Source organism: Syngnathus typhle, linkage group LG4 (genome assembly GCF_033458585.1).
Source record: "Syngnathus typhle isolate RoL2023-S1 ecotype Sweden linkage group LG4, RoL_Styp_1.0, whole genome shotgun sequence".
Classification (NCBI taxonomy): domain Eukaryota; kingdom Metazoa; phylum Chordata; class Actinopteri; order Syngnathiformes; family Syngnathidae; genus Syngnathus; species Syngnathus typhle.
This window is the reverse complement of record NC_083741.1, coordinates 4,326,010-4,344,755: the sequence shown is the minus strand read 5'-3', so window position 1 is coordinate 4,344,755 and position 18,746 is coordinate 4,326,010. Positions and strand designations below refer to the sequence as shown.

The following is an 18,746-nucleotide window of genomic DNA, read 5'->3' as shown; positions in this document are numbered from 1 at the left end:
CGTAGTAGTTGTCGACTCCCCCTTCACGTGCCAGCTCTGCTCACAACACAACACGCGCGCACTGCTCCCGGAAAGAGGAAGCAAGCAACAATGAACTGGATTTCAAAATAAAGTCGCGTCTAATGTCCAAGGTCAAACACGGCAATATAAATCGATGTTTACGTTTAGCATCGATGCCAATAAATCGTCGAGCATTATATCGATTATCGATCAGGGCTGTGGACTCGGTTCGGACTCGGGGACTCGGACTCGGTCGGACTCGGTCATTTTTGCCGGACTCGGACTCAGTGCTGATTTTGACAGAGTCCACCGAGTCCGACAATAAAAAAAAGAGGCGAGACGCAGCCAGAGAGTGTCAGGTTACAGTCAGCGCGGTAGGAGTTGGAAGAAGCAGTAAAAACCTCCACCAAACTCGTCGTAATGACCCGTGATATATGTTATATCCTTACTATTTTCCAGGTTCTTAGATAGCAAGAATAGGTCGGACAACGACGTGAATGATAACTGCTTTATTCCTTACTCAGTGCGTTCACAGGGCGTACCACAACAACACAGAATGCCCATCCCACTTCCGGGGTTTTTCTACTACAGAATTTGAGTTAGCCCAAAATACACAACATCTCTTCCCCTCTTACAATGAACGTGCATGAAAAACATAGTCTTATGCACCTATAACTTGACATCTTCAAGATCTATCAATAATTACCATTAAACAATTATCATATATGGTCCAGACAATTATGACAATAATATTCCCATGAAACCTTAACTTTGGGTGAGGGTGGACTACCTCGAATTATACCGAATTATAGCAAAAAACGATGTCGTACGGCGTCGTACGGCGTCAGCACTATGTTGTTTCCAATAAAAACATGAAAAACTCATGTTTCCGTCAGTCAATTTTAATTTTTATAAAGGATTATTCTCATTTGATGTCTTTAAATTCATCCGCGTTCTGCCATTGAAGCGGGGTGCATTCAAAGACCAGTCATACAGACGGAAACGTTTTCTGATCAAATCTTTCATAACGAGAATGATTTGAGTGAATTGATTTGAATGAATAATTGAGAAGAAATTTCAGTTCTGAAGGCTCCTTTTGTCCCAAGCAAAGTGACAGATGGAGAATAAAAATTGTAAAATCAATTCACTCAAATCGTTCTCGTTATGAAAGATTTGATCACAAAACGTGTGTGGCTTTTTCTTAAATGAACACGTTTGACATTGCTATCGTGTCAGCTTTTAATTATATTGCGGTCATGTTAAAGCAAATTAATGAGTGCAACAATATTAATTTGCTTTGAAAATACCTGAGTAATAAAATAATATGGATGGATGGATGAATGATGATCACAATTAAGTATAAAGTCTCCTTTGTAGAGTTCTTCATGTTTTTATTGAAAACAACATAGTGCTGACGCCGTACGACATGGGTTTTTCGCTTTCCAAATAAGGGGTCGTCACTAATTATTTGTGTTTAGATAAATGTCTGAGCTATAATGGTGTAATTAATGATTATAACTTGAAAGTATCTATTTATTGTATTCGTTTATATGTTTAATAAAGACAAAGCCATCACAAAATTGTTGTAATTATTTAGATTTTGATCTAAATTAGCCTTGAATAAAGACTAAGCAGTCACATGAATTAACAGAAAAAATGGACAGCCGGACTTGGACTCGGACTCATGGTCAAGAGGCCGGACTCGGACTCGGTGCAAAAATCCGACCGAGTCCACAGCCCTGGTATCGATGAATCGTTACACCCCTAGTTAATAGTGATACTATTTGGTGGAAGACTGCGATGACGCATGAGCCTGACCCAGAGGTCACCTCAAGGCCGGGTAGGATGCAGCTGCAGTCTATTTTAGAATCAGTCATGGAAAAACATAGGTATAGGACATAATGGGAAAGCACCGTAACTTAGCTGGTGTAGGACCCACGTGCAGAAAAGGGTATAAAAAGGTCGTCCTGACAGAGCAGGGCTCTTCCTTTTCAGTGCTTCGTCACTGTATGCTGCTCGCGAGCAAAGAACGCCGTTTAAACGAATATGAATTTCTAGTGTCTTCAAATTGGACTTTGTCAAATTTTAAGCTTCGAGATAGGCAAGGGGAAAGAGGGAGACGCCATTGGCTTTCTCCTCAAGGCCGACCTATCTTTTTAAACAAAATTCTCATTTTTGGAACAAGGCGAATTAATCCCTCGACTTATTCCACCAAATAGCATTTTATACCTTTTGTCTCGTTTCCCTCTTTTAACTACCGTTTTTTTCCGTGTATAATGCGCCCCCATGTATAATACGCACCCTAAAAATGGCATGTTGATGCTGGAAAAAAGCCTGTACCCATGTATAATACGCACCCAGATTTTGACTCCTACTTAAGTCCGTGAACGTAAAATTATTTCAGAAAAAAGATCATTTTTGGGAACAACCGGATGTTCTGCCGGTCAGTATCACTGCGCACGCGCTAGCATACTCAATAGCGGAGAAATGTTTCGGATTTGTGTAGGGTACATTGTGACAGCAAACGAGCAGGTGATCTAGCAAGCGTCTGACACGAGACCATTGTGTTCGTATGGAGTGTGTTTGAAGTGAACAGCAGAGAAGAAAGCACATCTGTAACGGCGGCCTCCGTATGATTTAAAAAAAAAAAAAAAAAAATTTGAGAAAAGTTTTTTTTTTTGGACCCATGTATAATGCGCACCCCAGATTTTAGGACAATAAATTAGCTAAATTTTGCGCATTATACATGGCAAAAAACAATATTTTGGAGTTTTACAATCAAGAGAACTTTGATACTGAATAATTTTGCTTTATTGAGATTGGTGAGTGGAATTATTGTTGTTTGTTCTAACATTTGAGAATTGTAATATTTTCTTACTTATTCATTACATTTCTACTTTATAATCATTTAATTTTGATTAATGATTATTTTGATGTTTAGAGCTCAAAATGTATTTTGTTTCGCTTCCATAGTCATACTGTAAACCGTTCAGTTCTTTTTAAAGTGAAGACTTTATTTTTAACATCAGGAATTGTCAGATCTGGTTCGAAATAGTCAACTTAAGGTCAATTCGTGCCGGAGCGTGCTAGTGTAAAGTCACAAATCCTCACGGTCTTAACAAAGACGGCTTCATTTATGCGAGATTTTACAAGTGCAATTGATCCACAGGCAGAGAGCCGTTGTCATTCTGACACCGCGTCACGTCACTTGGCATGAGCCTCGGGATGACTTTAGCGGGATTGGCGTCCTAAAAAGATTAAATTGATTCCTTCGGAATTAATTTCTTAAAGGCAGTTAGAGCTCGGTCGAGTCTCTTCCGGCTTACTGAACTCTCGTCTTCCCATGAGAGCAGCATTGGAGCGCGTGGGGACAAAGGAGAGTTTATAATCCATTAAAAAGAGTGCCGGTCACTTACGTTAAGTGTGGATTTGACACTGTTTATTAATGTGGCATAACATAAAATATACAGTTTGAATGAGAACAAAATGACGTTAACTGCAACTAAACAACCTGCAAGCAAAGTACGCAGTTTTTCCTCATGTTCTCTCTGATTGGCAGCACAAGGCCAGTGGAAAGGAACCCAAAACAATAGTAAATAAGCCTAATTTACCATTGTTTTGGTTGGTTCTGACCACTTTATAAAACAAATCAAATAAAAACAAGCTTGGAGAAGGTGCATGGACTAAAAGAATTTAAGTGAGGCAGACAAAGAATATCCAAATTACTACTATTACTGTTTACATTTCAACTAAAACAACAATCCAGGTATGTTTCCGATGAAGATACTATGGCATGATTAAGAAATAAACAAGAATATTTAATTTGTAAAAAACATGTAATTCAAAAGGACAACAAATTTAAAATAGCCTTTTTTAAACCTTAAAGTACTTGGTATTGGTATCGCCGATACAGGAACCAGTATTTGGTGTCGATTGGATTCAGGTATCGCGCGGCTTTAACAAAAAGTATGAAGGATTCAATTTTCAATAAGTTGCAAACATGTTTTTAAACTAGCACATACTAATAAAAACATATTTTAAAACTTGATAAACTTGAATATATTTGAATTGCAAATTTGTATTTCGCACATACTAAAAGGTTATTTTGCTTGATTTTTATAATAATTTCTATTGATGATAAAAAATATAAAGCAATGCTGATTTTCATCAGTAAACTTTCTGTATTTTTAAAATTCATTCGTACTTTTAGCATTTTCAAGGTACTTCAGTGACCAATGTCTTTCTATTATTAATGGTAAAATTATTACAATTTTGGTTCATAAGAACTTTATAGCTATGCCCTTCTGTCAAACAGGCCCATAATAAAAAGCATTCTTCCACATCACATGTAACATTGGCCTGGTGTCATGTTCTAGAATGAAATAAATGCTAAAAGACATGATTACTATAGTGTAGTTAAGCTTGCAATAAATGTGTCTGGTTCTGTGTACAAAATACATTTAGTCAGCAGAACAATGATGTTTTCTGAAAAAGGGAGAGGCCACTTTGGTTGCCATGCAATGGCCATGAGAAAAGTACGAAAACAAATGAAAGTTTATTGCCACGTTTGCAGTAGGATTGAGGACCCAAGTGCAGGGAAGCAAAGCAGGAATGCAGTAAGGGGTAAAAGGGAAACAAAAAGGCAAAACAAAATACTGACATAATAAGTTCCAAAAGCAGAAGGGCCAGAGTTACAAAGTAAAATTTCAGAAAATTGCTGAGCTGGTTGGGAACATTCATTGATAAACAACAACACAACGTGCCTGGGACAGACAATGACTCAATAAGGACTAAAAAGTAGAACTACAGTAATCCCTCGTATATCGCGGGTAATTGGTTCCAAGACAACCCGCGATAGGTAAAAATCCGCTTAGTAGTGTCACCCTCTCGTTTTTTAACATAGACATTTTTTGTGTATCAATAAATGTATATTAAACCATATAAGTGCATATGTTATCATTACAATATTAAATAAAAGCTTCAAACATGAAAATACTATATTAATATTATAAATGACATACAGAAAATAATATACAAACCGGATTCAGTTGAAGTTGGGAAATTGTGTAAAATGTAAATACAAACAAAATACAACGATTTGAAAATCCTTCTCAACCCATATTCATTTGAATACACTACAAAGACAACATATTTAATGTTCAAACTGATAAACTTAATTGTTTTTTTGCCAAATAATAATTAACTTAGAATTTCATGGCTGCAACATGTCCAGTAGAAGTTGAGAAAGGTGGCAAAAAATACTGAGAAAGCTGAGAAAAGCTCATCAAACACCTATTTGGAACATCCCACATGTGATCAGGCTAAATGGGAACAGGTAGGTACCATGATTGGGTATAAAAGGAGCATCCCCAAACATGCTAAGTCATTCACAAGCAAGAATGGAGCGAGGTTCACCACTTTGTCCACAACTGCGTAAGAAAATAGTTGAACAGTTTAAGTACAACATTTCTCAAAGCAAAATTGCAAGGAATTTAGGGATTTCTTCTCTGCTGTTCACTTCAAACACGCTCCATGCGACCGCAATGCTCTCGTATCAGACAAGGCTTGCTCGATCACCTGCTCGTTTGCTGTCTCACAATGTACCCTACACAAATCCGAAACATTTGTTGCGGCTCCGAGTCACGACGAGGGGCAAGTTTTGGTTTCCAAGGGTGTTTTTATTCCTCTTCAACGTCTCTCCCATACAGAGCCGCCTCTTTCCCGTGCGCGCACGGAGCGCGGTGGTGCGTTTACGGGCAGTCGGAGAAATCAACGCCAACAAAAAAAATTACATCCAGCCTAGTTAAGACCATACCAAAGACTATAAAAATGGGACCCATTGCCTCCCTGCGTGTGTGACGATCATTGGGACTTAAAAAAAAATAAAAATAAAAAAATTAAAAAAAATTCATAAAAATTGGGTGCGTATTATACATGGGTACAAGCTTTTTTCCAGCATCAGCATGCCATTTTTAGGGTGCGTATTATACATGGGGGCGCACTATACACGGAAAAAAACGGTACAATAACGAACGAAGTTAGGGTTAGGCCGCGCGGTCGGGTTTTCTCGGGCCCTTTTGGCTCATCTCGCAAGGTTCGACCTCCAAATTTTGTTCGACAACCGAAGCAAAAAAATCTCGAACCGGGACGTTCGAAAACCGAGGTTTGACTGTATGTGTTAAGAACTCTTTTATTATTATTTCCTTTATAACAAGGTACAATAACAACACTGTAATTATGTTTTTAGAACTCATTATTAAAACAACTTTTTTATAACAAGGTACAAGTGTACGTACTGCAATTGTGTGGGCACTCCTTGCCTTCTGCTGGCTTTCGAGTCATAATTCCTCAATTTAAGATTTTTGTTTGGAATTTTTAAAAAAAGAAATTTGGGGGGGGAAATTCCGCAATGTACTGAAGCCGCGATAAATGAACCACGATGTAGGGATTACTGTAAATAAAAACAAACTGACGAGACAACAAGGAACACTTGGCCAAAACACAATGGGTTGGAGGGAGCTGATTGGTAACACGAGTGATGAGGAAAACGAGTGCTAATGTACACAACAACCTAAGGAGAAAGACGCACAAAGGACACACAGCGAAATCATTAAACAAAATTCCATATCATAAACCAAATCGTCTTAGCCTAGCAAGCCAGACCCAATGCTGTACCAGTGACTTGGTCTGGTAGGTAGTTCCATCAAGCGTAATTCTCTGGTGGGGCAAACCTGAATAAACAAAGTTTGAAGGAACTAATCAGCAAAAAGAAAAATCCAAGTCTTTTTTAAAAATAAATACGCTGTCAGATGCTGGGATTTTGATGATGTGATTCAGATTAGTTAAATCTTAACATCTGGTTCTTTGAACTCTAGTGTGTTTTATTCATATTTAATTGAATTTAATGCTCCCAAGTCCCATTGTCCGAATCAAACCTTTTAACTCTGGAGTTGGTCTTCCTTTACTGATGACCTCCTGCTTCGACCGAAAATCCATAGTTGAAAATCGTTTGGATATGTAATCCTCCATTGTAAAATGAAATGTAAAACCAGAGAAGAAAAAAAAAAGAATGTAAAACGAAATAAATGGACGACTGCTCCTCAGTTGTTCACTGTAAATTTGAACTGGAGATCTCTTATTCTACAGGTAGACGCATGAAGCATCCCGGGATCACTCGCACCCCCTGCCATAAGGCTGGAGAACCTTTTTTTCGTAGCCTCCGTAAGGTCTCTTTTCAAAGCCGTTTTGTTCATCTAAAGAAACACGACGTTACAGACAGATGACAAAAAACACTAGATATTAGGCGCATAAATCGCGGGTTTTGTCATGATACGATATCATATCGATACAAAAAAGCACGATACGATATTTGCCGATATCTTAAAGCCTGCTGTGATTCATTCACGATACATCACGATATAGTGCTCTACGATCGATATGGAACAATACCCTGATTTATAACAATTCATACGCAAAATCAACAGGGTACTGCAAACTCTTTATTTAGGAAATTACAAAGTGCTTCCAAACGAATGACTTGAAGCCCAAAGGGGAGCGAATTTCCTCGTCTTCTTGGACACTAGCAATAGCACTAGCCCAGGAGCCGCGTAGTTGTCGGCTCCCCTTTCACGTGCCTGCTCTGCTCACAACACGCCACGCCGCGCACTGCTCCCGGAAAGAGTAAGCAAGCAACAATGAACTGGATTTCAAAATAAAGTCGCGTCTAATGTCCGAGGTCAAAAACGGGCGATATAGATCGATGTTTACGTTTAGCATCGATGCCAACAAATTGTAGAGCATTATATCGATTAATCGATGTGTATTGATGAATCGTTACACCCCTACTAGATATTATATACATCAGCTTAACTACGGAAATTAGTTAATATAGCCACAGTGTTTGAACACTTAAACAGCAACATAAAGACAGAGAGCAGTTCAGTCTAACTGCATAGCCTGTCAACATAGGCAGCCGTGTGATTACGCAATCCTCAGAGGAGGCTAGGCAGGAAGTTGGCGGTTTTGGTTCAAAATGATACAAAACTATTGAAATTAAAAGGAAAATTACTTTGTAATAAAAACAGTTGAATTTGTTTTTCCCCTTTTCATGATGGCAGGGGAGTGCCTCCTCTGACCGCACGTCCCTGGTTTCTATTTACCTGACATGTTTCAGCAGAATCCTTTCACCTTCATCAGTGTCATGAGATGGTGTTTGACGTGTCTTCATCAGCTGATCTTCTAAGAGGACATAACCCACTGTCAGATTTGACAGGTAGGTTTCACCCTCTGCTGTCCATTCGCCCATCCAGGATGTTGGTCCAGGTCTCTGTAACATCTGGTGTATGCTTCCTCGTCCCTGTCGATGCTTCTCGGGCCCCGTTTCCAGATCTAAATGGCCTCCCTAATCTTGCTGTCTTCAGTGCGGATGACTCCGGCCTTTTCCCAGTCTATGATGTGGTATTCTGTTTTTGCAGTGGCTGGTGATAGCTGTAGTGTTCCTGTTGTGCGTTTTCTCTTATTGCTCTTGTCTTGTTTCTGTCTCCTTCTCACACTCCTGTTTGTGTTCTTCCTTCCTTGGAATAAAACCCCTCCCCGTCTACCCAATTTACCGTATTGGCCTGAATATAAGACTGAAAAAGTGGGGGACGTCTTACATTCAAGGTCTACACATTATACGATTTTTGACAGTTACGTCACCGCGCCTTAAGTCTCGCGTGAGTTACCTCAGCTTACTGCGGTTATTGGAGCTTGTGCGCAGCGGTAAGTTAAAAGTTGCTGATATCGACTGAGTGTGTTGCTGTGATCGTGTGCGTCTTTGACACAAAGTGAGTATATAGTACATTTCATCATTACTACTGTCTACTGTTGTGCCGTTTCTCTGATCGCGGTTTGTTTCGTGTGTGTGCCGTTTGATTGATAGCTTCGGCGCGCTCCTTTAAGTTTTCCTCGCATCGTACGAGTAGGCGTTACGCAGCGCCACGGCAACTAACGTTCGCCAGCAAATGTATTTTGTTGTCTCGATCGATGACTTATGTTTGGTGTGTTGCCGAGAGTATTTCATTTATGGTTATTTAGTAAAATTGACCCGTTAAGCGCAGTAAGTTATGTAATGTGTGCCGTCTACTAGTGTTGCGTGACGACAGTGTCAGGGTCCAGGGAGGTGTTCTTTTCAGGTTCACAGGTGGCAGCCGTTAGCAGAGTGGCGGAGGACTCAGGTGCGGCTCATCAGGCTCATTAGGGGAAGGCTTTTAAGGAGCGTGCTGCCAGCGGCTCGCCTGCCTATGTGATCTCCTCCACAATTGTGCCTCTAGCTCCTTAATCTCGCTCCTAGTTCTCGCCATTGAATTCTCTGACCAAATATTGTGTGTTCCACGCTCTTAGATTTCCTCCACGGACCATCGCCAAGATCCACCCCGCTTTGGCCGAACGCCTCACGCTCAGTCATCGCTGCTCTCACTCCGTGCTCCTGGCTCAGCTCCTCCCGCTCACCCTCCACCGTATCACCTCCATTAAAGACTCCTGACTCAATTCTGGACTTCCGAGTTGGTTTTCTGCATGTGGGTCAAAACAATCGCTAAAACAATGACAGAACACTCAGGCCAATCAGACCCAGCAGAGCCACTCAGCCGAGCCCTCGCAGACCAGCAATATCAACTAACCCTAACCCTAACCCTAACCCTAACCCCTAACCCTAACCCTAACCCTAACCCTAAACCCTAACCCTAACCCTAACCCTAGTTGATAGTTGGGTTAGGGTAGTTGAGCGTTGACTTACGTCCTATATTTCTGTCTGTTGCAGAACTACACACCACACACACACCACACACACCCTAGACACCCTTCATAGAATAATCACACACACAAGAATCACATTCACACACCTAAACACTCACCCATGTGCAGTCCACGCAGCTGCTCTCACATCCTTATGACCAAACATGTGCCTATACCCTTTTGCCAGTTTGCCTGTATGCCCCTATAAGCCACAGTGCCAGTTACTTTTTTGCCAATAATTCAGTAAAGCAATCAAAACTGAACCACGTCTTCCCTCCTTTGTTCTGACCGACACCTGGGGGCGAAAAGAGCATAACCTTCCGAGCCAACCCCCTATATAGCCCTCAGGTTAACTGGCAGCCTAGGAGAAGTTATGATGCAAACTTCAAGATGATGGTGATAAATGAGGCAGAGTCTTCAAACAATTGCAAAGCGGCTGTGAAATATGGTGTCACAGAGTGTAATGTACGGAGATTGAGAGCTTAAAATGATCACCTTAAAAAATGCTCACAATCAGAGAAAAGCTTTCCGTTGTCCTGAGAGCGTCCACTTTCGAGAGCTCGACAGGATCATTTGTTTCAGATGTACTGTAATTATTTTCTGTATAAAAAGTAAATTTGGTGTTCAAAAGTCTTTTTTCAAACTTGAGTCTTGAAAAAGAGGGGGTCGTCTTATAATCAGGGTCGTCTCAGTGGTCTTCAACCTTTTTTATTAAATAATACATTTATAATCAATATATAAATACGATGAAATAAAATGATACAACTTGCATAAAAACAAGTATAAATGACATAAAAATAAAACTCACCATTACGTTGAATTAGTGGGAGTACTGAGCTTGTTTCTCAGAAACGAGCCGGTCCCGTCTAGGCGTAACTGATGTAAAAGACAATGACACCCGAAGTGGTTAAGGTTTGTCTTTTAATGCAGGATGCTTGTTCTTCATGTGCCGAAGCAGTTTTGAAGGCTTCATCGCCTCGTTAGCTAGTCTGTTGCCACATATTAGAGTGGGCTTGGCGCGTCAGCGTCACCTGTGGCGATAAATCCATATTTTAAGTAGGACTCCAAAAAAATTCTTTTAAATGCAGCTTTCCTTTTCTTGGAAGTCGTAGCCTCTTCTTCCGTCTGCTCATTGGGCTTTTTTGCCTTTCCGAAGAAGCTTTCCAAACATCTCTGTTTTTTGCTCATTTTTTGCATGCTTCGCGGGCTCGACTGAGGTGACATGTCACGTGACCGAGACGAGCATCTTGACCTGAACCGACGGATGTAATTGGGAGAGAATTTAATTTTTTTATATTTTTCAAAATAAATTCTTACTCATTTTTGCTAGCTTTGCGGGTTCGACTGGGGAAACATGTCACGTGACCGGGACAAGTATCTTGACTGGAATTAATTGATTGTCGATAAGAAATAAATATATATTTTTTCCCTGTGCGGTTTGGAGGCCCACCGCGGACCGGTGGTTGGGGACCACTGGTCTTATATTCGGGCCAATACGGTATGACACGATTGGCATGGTATTTCATGTATGCGTTTGTCTTATGGGTGTATACCATCCTTGGGATGAACCAGTATTTGACAGAGTGTTTTGTGTGCTTTTACGAGTGTAATGTGTTTTTTCATTGCTCGTTGGATGACTCCTCTTATGTATGGAGGTATTACTATTCTTAAGTGTTCCTGTTTTTTTGCTGAGTTTTCTTCCTCTCTTTTGTTGTGTTTTTCTTGTGTTTGACCTGTTGTGCTTCTTTTGTTATTAGCCATTGTGGGTACTGGCATTTTTCAGAGTTTATGTTTTTCTATTCCTTCCGGGTCTTCCGGGTCTGTGATTATTGTTGTGCTTATGCAATTTTGTTCTGACGACTGACAGTTTATGGATCTTAGGGTGTTCAGAAGTCCAGAGGAGATATTAGTCGGTGTGTGGGTGATTTTAACAGAGCGAACCTCACACATGAACTCCCCAAATACAGACAGCACATAACATTTCCCACCAGAGGGACACAGACACTGGACCACTGCTACGCCGTAATAAAGGACGCATACTGTGCGGTAACCCTAACCCAAACTACAGGCAGAAATTAAAAACTTCTAAGCCTGTAGTGAGGACTGTGTGGAAATGGACAGCGGAGTCAAAGCAGGACCTCCAAGCCTGCTTTGACTGCACAGATTGGGGTGGTTTTGAAGCTGCAATTTCAGACCTGCATGAACTCACCGATACCGTGACATCATACATCAGCTTTTGTGAGGACTTGTGTGTGCAGACCAAGACCTTCTGCATGTACAACAACAACAAACCGTGGTTTACACCAAACTTCAGGATGCTGCGCAAAGCCAAGGCGGAGGCCTACAGGACTGGAGACCGTGACCTGTTCAGGCATTCCAGGAACACACTGACCCGATAGATCAGGAAAACTAAGAGGAGCTATGGGCAGAGTTTGGAGAGACACCTCTCTGCCAATCCTGATCCCTCATCAGTGTGGAAAGGCCTGCAGAGCATCATGGGACAAACCCCCCTCACCCCCCCCCCCCATCCTGTGGCAAGCCCAAGGCTTGCAAACCAGCTAAACAGGTTTTACTGCAGGTTTGAACGGTTAAGCCACACAATAGGACCTCCTGCATGACAATCAACTTCCACACATCCCCCCACAACCCCCCTGGTCACACCTCCATCGCCGTTATCACCTACTCTCTCTCTTTAAGAAGCCGCGCCCGCACTTCAGATCTGCGAGGAGGAGGTGTGTCAGATGTTCTGGAGACACAAGGTCAGGAAGGCACCAGGCCCAGACGGCGTGTCCCCCTCCTGCCTGAAAGTCTGTGCCGAACAGATGGAACCCACATTTGCACGGATCTTCAACCGTTCCCTGGAGCTGTGTGAGGCGCTCTTGTGCTTCAAAAGCTCCATCATCGCACAAGAATCCCGCCTTCACAGGATTGAATGATTACAGTTCTGTCACCCCGACATCTGTGGTCATGAAATCCTTTGAGAGGCTAGTGTTGAGCCACCTGAAGGACATCATGGGCCCCCTGCTCGACCCTGTGCAGTTTGCCTACCGGGCAAACAGGTCGGTGGACGATACGGTCAACATGATACTGCACTACATCCTGCACCACCTAGACATCCCAGGGACGTACGCCAGTATCCTGTTTGTGGACTTCGACTCGGCATTCAACACCATCGCTCCCGACATCCTCCACCCCAAGCTCATCCAGCTTGCGGAGCCTGCTCCACCTGTCAGTGGATCACCAGCTACCTGACCAACAGGAGACAACATGTGAGGCTGGGGACCATCACATCCGACACCCGGACCACCAGCACTGGCGCCCCACGGGGGTGTGTACTCTCCCCACGGCTCTTCTCTCTACACCGATTGCTCCTCAGGAAACTCTTCTGTGAAGTCCCTGAAGTATGCGGATGACACCATTCTCATCACACTGATCCGGGACGGTGATGAGACTCCGTACAGACATGACGTGGAGCAGCTAGTCCACTGGTGCAGCCAAAACCACCTGGAGCTGAACACGCTCAAGACTGAGGAGATGACAGTGGACTTCAGGAGAGACCCATCGCCATTTCCACCCCTCACCATCCTCAGTAATGATATTCCCACCACAGACACCTTCAAGTTCCTGGGATCCACAATCTCCCGGGGCCTGAAATGGACCGGCCACATAGACTCTGTCCGGAAGAAGGCCCAGCTGAGGTAGTACTTTCTGAGGTAGCTCAGGAAGTTCAACTTGCCTCAGGAGCTGCTGAAGACCTTCTACACTGCCATCATCCAGTCTATCCTCTGCACCACTATCACTGCGGAAAAGATAATCGGGACCAACCTGCCATCTATCCAAGACTTGTACCTGTCCAGGACCAGGAAACGTGCGAGTAACATCTCTGCAGACCCTTCTCACCCAGGTTACAGTCTGTTCAAACTACTCCCCTTCGGACGGCGTTACAGAGAACTGTACACCAAAATCAGCCAGACACAGACAAAGCTTCTTCCCGTCGCTCTGATGAACTCACACCACTCAAAGACTCAGAGATCACTGTGCAATAACATCCTGCTCTCGCCACTTAAATGTTGTTAGTTGCCTGAATGTTGTCAGTCACTTAAATGTTGTACAGAGGCTAAGACCAACCGGATTCAAATTCCCTCTTTGGCATGCCAAACTTGGTCAATAAAGCTGATTCTGATTCCTGTGTACTTTTATTTTGATGTTCCCGTTGTCCATGAGCTGAATCCCCAGAAAGGCTATGGATCTGTTGGTATCCTCTTCATGTATAAATTAAATACTGCCAGTGGTGTCTATGGTTTTCAGGTCGTCTGTGAGTTTGTGTGTATCTTGTTTAGACCTTTTCCAAAATGTCTTAGACGTATTGTTTCCATAATGATGGCGTCTGTATTTTTCTGGGGTTGTTCTAAGTGCTTTTTGTTCCAGATGTTCCATGAAAAAAAATGCACGTGATGGCTGACCGTGGGTCTCCCATGTGTCTGGTGACATAAGGCGTAACCCGCCTGGCAAATTTGCCAGGTGGGTGATGTCTTACAAAATCAGGTGATAGACATGTCACACACCATCTCGTGGTACTGTGATGAAGGTGAAAGGACATGCTAGGGAAAATAGAAACCACAAAACATTGTTTGGAATAGAAGAACCAGAAGATTAATGGAGAATTAACTTTAAATTACCGAGCTTAATGCTGAATTAAACAAACGATCATCTCTTGTGTGCCATTTTGAATGTTGGGAGGATGTACTTCTGCCAAAAGAATAGGGGTGTAACGATTCATCGATACACATCGATTAATCGATATAATGCTCGACGATTTATTGGCATCGATGCTAAACGTAAACATCGATTTATATCGCCGTGTTTGACCTCGGACATTAGACGCGACTTTATTTTGAAATCCAGTTCATTGTTGCTTGCTTCCTCTTTCCGGCAGCAGTGCGCGGCGTTGTTGTGTTGTGAGCAGAGCAGGCACGTGAAAGGGGAGTCGACAACTACTACGCAGCTCCTGGGCTGGTGCTATGGCTAGTGTCCAAAAAGATGAGGAAATTTGGTCCCCTTTAGGCTTCAAGTCATTCGTTTGGAAGCACTTTGGATTCCAAAGAAAAGATGGCTCAACGGACAAGACACGTGCAGTTTGTAAATCCTGCCATGCGGTGATCAAATATTCAGGGACCACAAATCTTGCCGCACATTTAAAGAGAAAACACGACATCAAAGTTCAATGTTAAAATAAGCACTTTGTATACTACAATACTCTTGTAATTTCCTAAATAAAGAGTTTGCAGTACCTTGTTGATTTTGCGTATAAATCAGGATATTGTTCGATATTTTTTATTTAAAAAAAATATATATATATCGATCGTAGAGCACTATATCGTGATATATTGTTAATGAATCGCAGCAGGCTTTAAGATATCGGCAAATATCGTATCGTAGTTCTTTGTATCGATATGAAATCGTATCGTGACAAAACCCGCAATTTACACCTCTACAAAAGAATGAACGTGTATGAAGAATAGGGTAAAGCAAGTAAACGAATTTGATTTATCGGTTCATTTTGAGCTGAGCCGAGCGCCGATGAATGGCGTCCTCACCAGATCTATACTTTCTTTGTGGGTCTGGCTTGCCAAGCTAAAATCAACTAGGTCTATGATGTTTATCACTTACGGTACACCAATCTCAAATAGATTGTTTTGGATGAACTGCTTCCCAAGCATGGTGATACATAACTGGATGCATAATTCCATTAGGCAGCCTGCCTCGGCACACTGGAAAAAGAGGATGCAAAGTGCTGTGTGTTTGGACCCAAATAATCAAGGTTCATCCGGTTTTAAAATATTAAATCTAATCTGTTATCTTAATATATATGAAATACATTTTAATTGATTAACACAATTGTTACCTCTTCCATTCTGTATGACCCAACAACATACAGGTAGTTTCCTGGCCGCCCAACAAGTCTATGGAGCAAACAAATATTTTATATACATACACTTAACACAAATGGGTGCACACGCACGCACGCACAAGAACTCGCGCACAAACACTAAATACAGTAAAACCTTATCTGCAACAATTTGATTTTGAGAAACTTTGCATCTGATGTGCTTTTGGGTGCCTCTTGTCTGAGCCCTTATCTCATTTGAAATCCAATTTTATTCACTGCAATAGATGCCAAATATAGCAAAACTGAACAAAACATTTCAATAAGGTTCAATGAGAACCCACAAATACAGTGACAGTGCAAGTTGTGATAGTACAAATTAACTAATAAATTTGATAATAATAAGTGCAGATGTGAAAATCTTGTGGGTGTTTTCTTACCTCCCCCTAAAAAAAGCCAAATAAACAATTGGCGTGAAGGCATTTGCAAATTTCAAGACAAACGTCTTGAAGATAAGCCGTTCTTCAAAGCTCTTAGCTGTTTTTGGAACTTCTGCAAAAGATTGGGGAAAAAAGCATTTAATGCTATTGAATACTAAAATTAACCAAATATGGCTCTATGAGAATTACGCATCACAGACACAATTCCATTAGAGACTAATATTTTGCTCTAATCACCCCTGGTCTGTTTTTTGAGTGATTATTTTTCTTACCAAGTTTAGTGAGCCAGCGTGCGATAGCACCATAGATTTCATCTAAGATGATGATGACGATGAGGCTGATGATGGCAGCCGTTGTTTTGACGATGGCTCGGACATTGTACTGTGCTCCAGGGTAGTTATTAATTTGTAAAGCTGCATTAATGCTAATCCGGTAGAGAACAATCCCAAAGACAATAACAAATGTCACTGTGATCTACAAGTAAAGAGAAAGAGAACATGAAATTTCACATTTCACAACAGTAACCAGTAAAGGACTGATGTACCATATCATTGTTTTTTTTGATAAATTCAGAATATATAGTTATAAAACGTTTACATTTTCAAGGAGACAGATAATGTATTTGTTTCACAACTTTAAACAATTCCCAGGATTCTTACCTCTTGCCTTCAAATAGTCCTACAACACTTTTCACAGCAATTTGCAGTGAAACAACAAAAGTAAATTAAGCATTTTTCTTCAAAAAGGTATGAATTATACTGGAGAATGTAGGTATACCCAATGGAACAGCCTCACTAGTTGTCCATTGATGATGTGGGAGTTGACATAAGTAAAAATGTGAATTTTGAGGCCCGCAGAGCTCCGGACGTTGACATCACGCATCCCACAACGCACTGTGCCAACTGTAGTAGTTGCTTTGGCAGTATAGAGAACATGTCGCTCCTTTGAGTGAACGCAAATACCACATTTTGAGAAAGATCACTGTGCAAAAGCAAAAAAAAGTGATGACCGCTCTACAGACCACCAAAACGAACGTGTCATACATAAATGGATAGCAGCCATAAAAAGGGCCAAGAACAAGACCCTAAGTGGGATTCTTCTCATAGAGAAGACAAGATGGCGGCGCACGCAGTTGCAGCGGCTCAGTGCTTTCGCGATCTACGCATTGTTTGTTTTTTGTTAGTGTTTGTACCCACTGTATGTCGATCATACACCACCTACAACCGGCAGGAGCTCCTCAGGATAGGTGTTTGCTGCAAGTTGAGTGTCACAGCGGAGTTTCACCGCTCGCAAAACATACCGGAGGATATCATCAGGCACCTCGGCTCCCCTTGGATCACCATCCCCGCTGGGAGGAAGCGAAGGCAGCGCAGAGAGAGGAGGCAGAAACGAGGCTGCAGGACCGGCGCGCTAACCAGGCTACGGAAGCGGCCGTTCAAACCACCGCTCCCTAGCCTGTTTCTTACCAACGCCAGGTCTCTTGCTAACAAGATGGATGAACTAAGGCTACAGATGTCTGCGAACCAGACCGTGAAGGACTGCTGTATGGTACTGATCACCGAAACCTGGCTTCATCCACTCATACCGGGCTCTGCTATCGAGCTAGCAGGCTACACCACACAGCAACATGACAGGACTGAGAACTCCGGCAAGGGGGGGGGGCTCTGTATGTACGTCAATAACAACTGGTGTACTAATATGGTGACTGTAGACAGTCACTGCTGCCCGGACTTGGAGTATGTGAGTATTAAATGCAGGGCCTTTTTACCTCCCTCGTGAATTTACCGTAGTCATGACGACTGTTGTTTACATACCTCCAGATGCTAATGCTAAGCTAGCTATTGGACTATTACATGGCAGTATTAGCAGCCAGCTGAGCAGATATCCTGACGCAGTCCACATCATGGCAGGGGACTTTAATCATGTAGATTTGAAAGCAGCACTCCCTAGTTTCCACCAGTATGTTAAATGTGCCACTAGAGGATATAACACTCTGGACAAGGTCTACTCCAACATCAAGCTAGGCTACAGGGAAAAACAGCTACCTCACCTGGGCCAGTCTGACCATATGTCACTGCTATTAATCCCGGCATATACCACCATCAGGAAATCAGCTCCTGTCATCACTAAAACTGTTAAAACCTGGCCTGATGACGCCTCTCAGCAGTTGCAAGACTGCTTCGACAGGACTAACTGGGACATCTTCGAACACCGAGACTTGAACGTGTTCACAGACAGTGTTCTGTGTTTATATCAAGCACTGCACAGACACTGTCACAGTGGACAAACCTATACAGATATACTCCAACCAGAAGCCCTGGATGACCCGGGAGGTCCTTCGGCTGCTGGAGGAGAGGGACACCGCCCTGTCCCTCAGGTCTGAGGACGGGGCTCTCTACAGCACAGCCAGAGCCAACTTGAGGAGAGGCATCAGAGAGGCCCAGCTTGCCTACAAGAAGAGGATTGAGGATCACCTGGACAGCAACAACAGCAAGCAGGTGTGGCAGGGAGTCCAGCATCTCACCAACTACAGAACCACCATCAGAGCTGCTGAAGGGGACGCCTCACTGGCAGAGGTCCTCAATAGCTTCTTTGCCCGGTTCGAGTCCGAGCCACCTGAAGCGGCCACATCACATCCCACAGAC

The 18,746-nt window shown here is 42.4% G+C and overlaps 1 protein-coding gene across 10 annotated transcripts in view; it reads right to left on the bottom strand.

The window, feature by feature from the left end:
• ano1a (anoctamin 1, calcium activated chloride channel a) overlaps positions 1–18,746 on the bottom strand; it is a 149,160-nt gene that overhangs the window by 34,381 nt on the left and 96,033 nt on the right. For all 10 annotated transcript variants that reach the window (XR_009714162.1, XM_061276376.1, XM_061276381.1 and 7 more), the window contains 4 exons: positions 16,374–16,575; positions 16,102–16,213; positions 15,680–15,737; positions 15,445–15,545 (listed from right to left, as the gene is read on the bottom strand). Coding sequence is in view for 9 of the 10 variants with exons in the window: in XM_061276376.1 (XP_061132360.1) it covers positions 15,445–15,545; positions 15,680–15,737; positions 16,102–16,213; positions 16,374–16,575 (473 nt within the window). In the remaining variant the exon portion in view is untranslated. The remainder of the gene's footprint in view (positions 1–15,444; positions 15,546–15,679; positions 15,738–16,101; positions 16,214–16,373; positions 16,576–18,746) is intronic.